The sequence below is a fragment of the Cannabis sativa genome, chromosome X (genome assembly GCF_029168945.1).
Source record: "Cannabis sativa cultivar Pink pepper isolate KNU-18-1 chromosome X, ASM2916894v1, whole genome shotgun sequence".
NCBI lineage: Eukaryota > Viridiplantae > Streptophyta > Magnoliopsida > Rosales > Cannabaceae > Cannabis > Cannabis sativa.
Genome location: NC_083610.1, coordinates 84,477,242 through 84,487,380, shown reverse-complemented (window position 1 = coordinate 84,487,380; position 10,139 = coordinate 84,477,242). Strand labels below are relative to the sequence as shown.

General features: G+C 31.8%; 1 protein-coding gene across 2 annotated transcripts; it reads left to right on the top strand.

Annotated features, from left to right (window-relative positions):
• The first annotated feature begins 1,014 nt into the window (after window positions 1–1,014).
• On the top strand, window positions 1,015–6,973 carry LOC115701709 (auxin response factor 5). 2 transcript variants are annotated; one of them, XM_030629420.2, is made up of 14 exons: window positions 1,015–2,167; window positions 2,300–2,412; window positions 2,644–2,742; window positions 2,837–2,893; window positions 3,029–3,181; window positions 3,262–3,346; window positions 3,421–3,511; window positions 3,645–3,809; window positions 3,905–4,027; window positions 4,111–4,186; window positions 4,331–4,466; window positions 4,559–5,877; window positions 5,977–6,167; window positions 6,258–6,973. In XM_030629420.2, exons 1-14 carry the CDS (start codon window positions 2,062–2,064, stop codon window positions 6,397–6,399), a joined length of 2,856 nt encoding a protein of 951 aa, XP_030485280.2. In that variant the 5' UTR covers window positions 1,015–2,061; the 3' UTR covers window positions 6,400–6,973. The 2 variants fall into 2 exon arrangements, with proteins under 2 accessions (XP_030485280.2, XP_030485281.2); XM_030629421.2 differs by having other exon boundaries at window positions 1,016–2,167; window positions 4,562–5,877.
• Window positions 6,974–10,139: the final 3,166 nt, after the last annotated feature.

Sequence of the window (10,139 nt, the reverse complement as noted above, 5' to 3'; positions counted from 1 at the left end):
AGACCATTCCAATACAATATTAAATTTTTTTATCATTTTTTTTTGTGTATTTTAAATTATATTCCATTCCATTCCATTTTTATTCATATTCATATTCTAATTCTCATTCCTATTCTTATATTTTTATTTTTCTCAACCAAACGTCACCTTAGTGTTGTAGTTGAAATGAAAGAGTCTATAACACCATATATTTGGTGTTTGTACAACACTAAATTCGGTATCTCTATGGTTGGTGATGGCCTAACATACAACAAATTTAACATTTTTTTTACATAAGAAAAACATATTTAATTTAAGGGGATTATTGGAAAAATTAGTTCCCCATCAAGAAAACTTTTTTACCTATTTATATTTCCTTTATAATTATATTTGTTGTAGATACATTTAGGAGGACTAGGACTATATGTAATATTTTTGGAAAATTTTGAATGATTTAATGTAAAATTAAATTTCAATATGGGCATGATTATTTTTTATGCAAAAAGTCTTTAAATTTTATTTTAATTTTCAGTACTCTAAATTAATTAATATTTTTTTTTAAAGAAATTGCAAATTATTTAAAAATTTACAAATTACATTCATGAAAAAAAAAATTATAAATTATTTTAAATAACCATGCCGTATATATATATATATAAAAATCAAATATCCCCCAAAACACTAAAATAAAGGATGTGCCGGTGGTGCAACAATATCTTTTTTAGAATTTTAACCTTACCCAAAATAATTTGACTTGGGGGTTTTTTGTAAATTACTTTTGATATAGGGAGAAAAAAAATAGAGAAATGGTGGGTGAATATTATTATTATTATTATTATTATTAGTATAATTTAATATGAAATTACACTTATTTTAATTTAATAAATAATATTAAAATCGTTAATTACTTAAATTATATAATTGCAATGCTCAACCAAAATAACAAGAAAAAGAACCCTGCAAATCCTCGTAATCCACGTGCTAAAATGCGCCACCTTGACATTCTTACATTTGGATTCTCCAATCCTACAATATTTGAACTTTGGTACATATATTTTCCTTCTTAAAAGGAGATTTCTCTCTCTTGTCTCTGTTTGAGCTTACTGTACTGTTTTTCGTGTTCACCTGGTTTTGCTCTGCTTTTTTCCATTTTTTTTAATAAAAAATACAAAATATTTCATCGAAAAGATTATACAAGAAAAATTTGTAGCATTACTTTTTATTTATATTTCTGATCTCATATAACTGTTTAAAGCTGCAAAAAAAAAGAAATAAAATAGCCCCCTCTCTACACTGTACAGAAAGTGTGGCGCAGGATAAGAGTATTTCTCTCCAGTTTCAAAGCAAACCAAGTCAGAGAAAGAGAAAGTTTTTCCTTGAAGATAGAGCGAGAGAGGAGATGACTGATGAGTAGTAGAGTAGAGGGTATTCTTCAGTGTTGTTGATTGAGAGAGAGAAAGAGAAAGAGAGAGAGAGAGAGAGAGAGAGAGAGAGAGAGAGAGAGAAAGCACCCAAGGAATCGGTATGATGAGTTGGTTCATCGAAAGGTCGGTTTCTTTTGGAGGATAAAAACAAGTACTCGATTGTGCATGAGAGGAGAGAGAGAGGGGGGGCTACTTATGCTTTGGTTCGCGTGCTTTGATACAAAGTGATGGGGTTTGGTTTTTAGTTGATGAGCATGAACCAAAGCCCCACCCTTAGAGAAAAAAAGATCTTTACAGACCCTTTTTGCAGGTTTTGTTCCTTCAGTCTGGTTGGATTTTGGCCCTGAGAGGAGAGAAAGTGGGGCTCGCTTTTCTCTTATGCTTTAGTGTCTCTCTCTGATTAGATTCTCTGTTTTAGTTTTCTCGGAGAATATGGAATTTGGAGACATGGGTCAGTCGTAATTTCACATTCCTCTCAACAAATATTGGTCACCCGAGTTCTTTGATTTGGATTCTTTTAAACCAAATACGAGGGCTATTTTTTTTGGCGGGGGATGTCGTTTTGGAGCTAAGTTTCTGGGTTTTCTCTCTTGTATGGAATGAAGAAGTTTAGTCACCACATTTTTCGTTTAATAATACAGAGGAACAAATAATCAAGATGAGTTCTGTGGAGGAAAAAATCAAAAACGGAGTTTTGGTAGCTGGAACATCCACAAATCTACTCGAGGAGATGAAGTTGTTGAAGGAAATGCAGGATCAAAATGGTATGTACCTTCCTTGCATTCTCTGCTCTATTAATTAAAAATTTGTCTTCTTCTTCTTCTTCAGATCTTTACTATTATTATTCATGCAAGTTTTTGTTAAGGATTTCTTAGTTTTATTGGTTTCGTTTTCAGGGTCTCGGAAGTCCATAAGCTCAGAGTTATGGCACGCCTGCGCTGGCCCGCTTGTTTCTTTGCCCCAAGTAGGAAGCCTTGTCTATTACTTCCCTCAAGGACATAGCGAGCAGGTAAGATTTGCTTGTTTAGAAATACTTTTGACCACCTTTTTCTTCTCTTACTCATTTCCAACTAAAACTTTGTCTTTATTTATTTTCTTTCAAGAAATGTAGTACATAAAATTTTTTGTACTACATGTGTAATTTTTGATCAGCCATACACATTCTATTGCGAGTTTTAATTAATGCCTTAGTTTGTTGTTGTAAAAAAATAAAAATGTTGAACTTGATATGCATGAACAGGTAGCAGTTTCGACTAAAAGATTGGCAACATCACAAATTCCAAACTACCCAAATCTCCCTTCTCAGTTGCTATGCCAAGTCCAGAATGTCACTCTACATGTAAGTGTTTTTAGTAATATTGTAAACGTAATTTGTTTGCTTATATAAGTACGAGCTTATATTATATTTTGTTTTCTTTAATATTTTTTAACAGGCTGACAGAGAAACAGATGAGATCTATGCTCAAATGAGTCTTCAACCAGTGAACTCTGTAAGCTCTTTTCTTGTACCACTACTATTAATGGAAATAAATACCAATTTTTCTTTCGAAATATAGTTGTGTCTATGTATATTCATTTGTTTACATCCATTTAAGTTTTAACTTTGGTTTAAAACTCTACATTAGGAAAAGGATGTGTTCCCTGTACCAGATTTTGGACTGAAGCCCAGTAAACATCCAAGTGAGTTTTTCTGCAAAACTTTGACCGCAAGTGATACAAGTACCCATGGTGGATTCTCAGTTCCGCGAAGGGCAGCTGAGAAACTCTTCCCTCCATTGGTGAGTCTCTTAAGTGAGGTCACATACTCACACGTACTAATTTTGATAATGTAAACAACTAAACATACATTCCATTCCAGGATTACACAATGCAACCACCAAATCAAGAACTTGTAGTGCGAGACTTGCATGAGAATACCTGGACATTTCGCCATATATACAGAGGTGAGTTTACTTGGAAATAAATTCTCTCTCTCTCTCTCTTCTTGTGTGTAACACATTACGTTTCCTTTATTTAGGCCAGCCAAAGCGACACCTTCTCACAACAGGATGGAGTTTATTCGTTGGTGCAAAGAGGCTTAGAGCAGGGGACTCTGTTTTGTTTATCAGGTAAATTCTATACATCTATTTAACAATAATAACATTAAAAAAACCACTATATGCCTGTCTATGTATTTATATCAGAGTTATCTATCTCTCTTAATCTTAATTTTGTTGCACTTTTCTTATTGTCAAACATAAGGGATGAAAAATCACAATTAATGGTCGGGGTTAGGAGAGCAAATCGTCAGCAGTCGACGCTGCCATCTTCTGTTTTATCTGCTGATAGCATGCACATTGGTGTCCTTGCCGCTGCTGCTCATGCTGCCTCTAACCGCAGCCCTTTTACCATATTTTACAACCCCAGGTTTCCTTTCCATCATATGTGGTTTTTCTATCTCTTCTGTTTAATATTTCAGTATTTCGATCTGTCTAATCGTGCTGTACTTGGCATAATTGTAGGGCTTGTCCTGCCGAGTTTGTGATTCCCTTGTCAAGATTCAGGAAAGCTGTTTATGCTACACAGCTTTCAGTTGGCATGAGGTTTGGTATGATGTTTGAAACAGAGGAGTCAGGGAAGCGCAGGTAACTTTCAGACTTGGCTTGCACGAGTAATGTTTTCTATCTGTCTATATTAACAATGTCTTTTTTTTTTATGGTCATTGCAGATACATGGGAACTATAGTTGGAATTAGTGAGCTGGATCCACTGAGGTGGCCTGGCTCTAAATGGAGAAATCTTCAGGTGATTTTTTTTTTTCGTTGAAAGTCCAAGGAATCCTTGAGTTTTTGGTTTGGTTGTCTTCCTATTAAAAATGTTGTAGTGTGTTTTGTGTCTACTTTGATAGATTTGAGTGTTGAACCTCATTTATTTATTTTTGATCAACAGGTAGAGTGGGATGAGCCAGGGTGCTGTGATAAACAGAACAGGGTTAGCGCTTGGGATATTGAGACTCCAGAGAGTCTCTTTATTTTTCCTTCTCTGACTTCTGGCCTTAAGCGACCATTTCATTCTGGATTTTTGGGTAAAGTTCGTTTTGCTTGTTTTACTTTTAGCATCCTGAGGGTTTTAGATTTTTTTCTCACTTTTTCATGATAATTTCTTTGGTTGTTTTAGCAGAAACTGACTGGGGAAATATGATAAAAAGACCTTATATTCGGGGTCCTGAAAATGGAAATGGTGATCATATTCCGTATGGGATTTCGAATCTATATTCGGAACAACTGATCAAGATGCTACTTAAACCGCAACTAGTTAACTACCCAGGAACTTTGTCTTCTTTACAACAAGAATCAGCAATGGCCATGGCAGATCCTATTCGAGATGTGAAGCTCATGCAGACAACTCTCAATCAAAAAGATCAGGTTATTTGTTCAGAAAGTTCATCTCTTCAACAAAATGAAATGAACCCTCCTCAATCAACCCTGGACCAATCTGGTGTTTCAAATATGAATTCATCATCAAATGGAAATCTTCAGAAAAACTTCAATACTGCAGTCAAACATGATAACCAGAAAGTTGGGGGAGTTATGGACACTGAAAAGACAAAGTTAGAAACTGAGCTATCTACTGATCAGTTAAGCCAGTTGACTTCATCATCCACTGTTCATAGCAGCGACGAGAAATTGGCTAATGGGCCGGTTAGTTCACAGAGCATGGTTAACCAGCTGACTCAGTTCAACCAGAACCAGAGCCCAGTCCAACTGCAGGCTAATCAGTGGGGCATGCAGCCACAGCTGGATTCATTGATCTATCTCTCCCAACAAAATGACCTAAACCCATCTGACATGAATAACACGAATGTCTCACTTCCATCCCTAGACCCTGATGAATGTATGTATTACTCTTCCTGTCACCCTTACTCTTCTGGGATTCTTAGGTCACCTGGGTCATTACCTGTTTTTGGTTTTCAAGACTCTTCAGCTTTTCCTGAAACACATAATCTTCCTCTACCTTCAATGGGGCAAGATATGTGGGATAATAATAACCTGAAAGTACAAGCAGAGCATCTCACTTCATTTCCTCATCAAGAACCATGCAATTTTAATTCTCTAACTCACTCAAGCAATTTGAAAGACTTGTCAGATGAGAGCAATAACCAAAGTGGTATCTACGGTTGTCCAAATATTGATGGTAGTAATGGTGGAAGTTTAGCGGTTGACCCTTCTGCTTCAAGTGCAATTCTTGATGAGTTTTCTACATTTAAGAATGTTGACTTTCATAACCCCTCAGATTGTTTAGTAGGCAACTTCAGCACAAGCCAAGATGTTCAGTCTCAGATAACCACGGCAAGCCTAGGTGACTCTCAGGCATTCTCCCGTCAAGACAACTCTGGTGGTACATCATCAAGCAATGTTGATCTTGATGAGTGCAGTCTTTTGCAGAATAACAATTCTTGGCAACAAGTAGTTCCACCAGTGCGAACATATACCAAGGTTTATACGTAGTTTAATCTGACTTTTTTTTTATAACACTTCAGTCTTTCAGTTTCTTTTATGTTGCCTAATGATTTGAGTTTAATTTTTCTTTGACAGGTCCAGAAAACGGGATCTGTTGGGAGGTCTATTGATGTCTCGAGTTTTAAGAACTATGACGAGCTTTGCTCTGCAATTGAATGCATGTTTGGACTTGAAGGGCTACTTAATGATCCAAGAGGTTCAAGATGGAAACTAGTTTATGTGGATTATGAAAACGACGTTCTGCTTGTTGGCGATGACCCTTGGGAGTATGTCCTCGTCTTTTAAGAGTTATGTTCATTTGATAAACGTAAGGTTTTAAAAAATGTTTGATTGTTTTGTGGCCGTGGTTTTTGCAGGGAATTTGTTGGCTGTGTCCGCTGCATTAGGATTCTTTCTCCATCTGAAGTTCAGCAGATGAGTGAAGAGGGAATGAAGCTTCTCAACAGTGCTGCAATGCAAGGAATGAACGGCGCTGTTGCAGAAGTTGGACGTCCTTGAGAAACTTGTTACGCGAGAGTACTAGTGTGTTGTTGCAGGTGCTGCACTGCAAGGGAGGGATTGATGGTGTGCCCCCCACGAAGACTTCTGATGGTGTAGCTTTTATATCTAAGGTGGATTTGATTAATGTATGTAGTGTATGGCCAACTCATGACATTGTTAACCAGCAGACCGCACTAGTGATATGAGGTATAATCTGTGTTTAGTATAGTGTTCTGAGTTTGTTGTTGTTGATAAAAACCAAGAAGAAAAACTGTTACGTATGCATTAAACCGAGTCACACTTTACTACGGCAACTTACACTATAGTAGGCTGGTCTGAGAAAGATTTCAAAGGCATTTCAGTTTAGGTTATGTTACAAATTTCTTTTACTCTTGAATCTACAAGACTTTTCAAGAAAATATGTAGCAAAACCCACTGCTCAACTCAATCACTCAACCAAAGACAATATATCATTTTACCAATGCTCATAATGTTCGTTCTGTTACACTATTCTAATCCACCTCTACTTGTAGTCAGAATTGTAGCGTGTGGGGCTGGTCCGACAATCAAATCTTACGACTTTTTAAAATGTTATATTTTAGGGCTACTTTGACCTTATCGTGTCTTGCTCAAGCCCTGTTTTTATCTTGTAGTGCTCAAGTTTTTACCTTTCGTGTTATGTCGTGTTCAAACCTTTACTTTTCATGTTACTCGTGCCAATCTATATCATGTTGTCTAGCTAGAACTTATATTTTTTTATGTCGTGTCGTTGTCTTGTCTCTCAAGCTCGAATGTTTTATGTCGTGTCAAAGAGCTCATCTTGTGTTTTCATCGCTCATTTTTGCCCAATACATTAATATGACCTACTCTAAAATCATGTATGTACAGCTATCGTGTCATAGCATATTGACGTATCTAGTTGGTTAAAACCAACTCGACTATCTATGTTTGTGTCAAGATTTTAATTCTAACTTGACCTGTCGTGTTTATGTATCAATTCATCATGTTCGTGTAACGATTAGATCCATTATACAATACGTGTTGATTAATTTTTTTTCGTATTAATATATTTGACTCGTTAATAGACTACGTCAAAGTATGTACAATTTAGATAAATGAATAAAATTAATGAAATAAATAATTTATCACAAAATATTAACACAATTGACAATTTTTAATATCAAATTAATTATAGTGTCAATAAGTTACCCTATTTTTTTTAGAAACTTTCTTTCTATTATATTTTATTTTTTATGATAAATCAATAATATATTTACTATAAAATCTCAATAATATACTAAGCATAAACATGTCAGTTTGTGTCACAAAGGCTTATCATATCCTACACCGAAAGAATATCGTGTCAACGACAAGAGGTGCAACCCACTTTTGAATAGAAAAATTTATACGAATATGTACTTTATAATTTATATAACTTTATTATATTATATATATATAATTTTTTATTGAAATATAATATTAAAATTATAAATATATAAATTTTAAAAGGGTGTTTATTTATAGTTTAGAAAAAAAAACAATAAGACGTATACTAAATATTTTATTGTGATTCATATGTGATATCATAATAATAATAATGATTTATGCTTATTTTAATAATAATTTTGAAAATTTTAATAATAAAAAATATTTATAAAAACACAAAATAAACAATTTTGTGAAATTAAATAAATAAATATTAAATAGTTTTAATATTTATAAACAAAATAATTTTTTATTAAAAAATAAATATTTATTATTCATTCTATTTTGAATAAATATAATTTAATTAATTTTCTATAGAAATATAATATCAAAATTATAAACATTAATATATATATAAATTATAAAAATGTGTGTTTATAATTATAACATTTATTTATAACATTTATTTATTTATTATTCAGATGTGTGTTTATTATATTATTTTAATCAATGTTTATAATTATACTATGTATTAATGTATTTTATTTTATACAATTTTTATAATATCACATATTCATTAAAAAAAATACAAAATAAATAAGTTTACAAACTAAATTAAAAATTAAAATAAGTTTTTATAAAAATAAACATACTAAAAGTTTTGTTAAAAAAATCTTATTAACATAATAGTAAAGAATAAATATATTAATATGATTATGTAATATAGTTGGTATCGAATAAAAGTATGATATTAATGAATAACTAAAATATATGATTGTATTTTTTTTTTTGAGTTAATTAGGAGATTTATTAATTAAACTCATTCAAAATAATAGAACGCACTTCAGAGGAACAATCCTCCAACTGAAGCACACAACCTGTAGAGAAACAAAAGTCTCTTGCCAAGCAATGAGCCAATTTATTTGCAGATCGTTTAACAAAACATAACTCAACAAAAGATAAAACCAAAAAGAAATTCCTAACATCTTGAATAACAAGATCAAACTGTGAGGACATAAAAACTTTACTTTGGACTGCTTGGACACACACCAAACTATCCGTTTCTAACACTACATTGTCTCAAGGATGAGTCACAATCCAACTCAACGCTTCTTTGATGACTATGATCTCAACAATTTCGGGTTGGACATACCCAACCTTTCTCTTCTTGAAAGCTTCTACCATTGTTTCATGATGATCTTGAACTACACAGCCCACTCCAAACCGGCCCTCTGGTTCATATATCATATATATATATATCATATACTAAATATATGATTATATTAATATAGTTAAAATTGTGGAATCTAATAAAAGCAAGATATTGTAGTCAATAATTATTTCCATATATATTTTATAAAAAAAATTGAAAAAAGTTTCTAAGCGTATAAAAATTGTATGAGAAAATAGTAATAAGTTTTTTTGCGCATATTTTGTAATTAATTACTATAAAGTATACAAAATTATAAAATGTCCTTTTTTATATTGTATAACATGTTAAAAATTGATGCAAATTTATATTTTAGTATTAAATGTAGTATAAAATAAATAAAAGAAGTAACAATAAAAATATTGAGTTGAATAATTAAGACACTAAATACAAATCTTATTGGTAGAGGTTAAAAAGTAAAATTTAATACTAAAATTAATATGATTTTATTGGAATTAGAACTCATGACATCCACTATATCTATAAAATAGCTTTTCCATTATACCAAAGCTTGTATTATGTTCATTAATATCACTTTTATTTAGAAATATATGTAGTAACTAGCTAAAATGCATATATATTTTTTTTTTCGATTTTTTTTTTTCAGGGAATGCGACTTTCCCACCTCGTCTCTATGTGGGTCCACTCCTGAATATGGTACATATTCATAACTATATATAATTATTTGTCTGTATTTTTCTTTTTTTTTTTAAATTAAAATAAACACATATATATTGTCTATTATTTTCATTAAATATTTTATTAAAATAAACATATATTTATAATTAATAATATTAAAATAAATAATAATATTTACACTATAATAATAATAAAAAATAGTATGTTTATTGTGTAAATTATTTATTATTTATCTAATTTTATTTAAAACTTATTTATTTTTTTAATAAAAAACTTATTTTGATGTTAAACACATTATAAAATAAACATAAATTTACAATAAATTAAACTAAAATAGATAATAAGCTTTTAAATTATAATAATAAGGCTAATTAGTAATTTTCCCCCCGAACTTTGACATGTACTAAATCGTGCCCCCTGTACTTTTTTTGCCGTTAGAAATTCCGCCCGAACTATTGAGATTGTTAAATTTAAGGACTTTTGT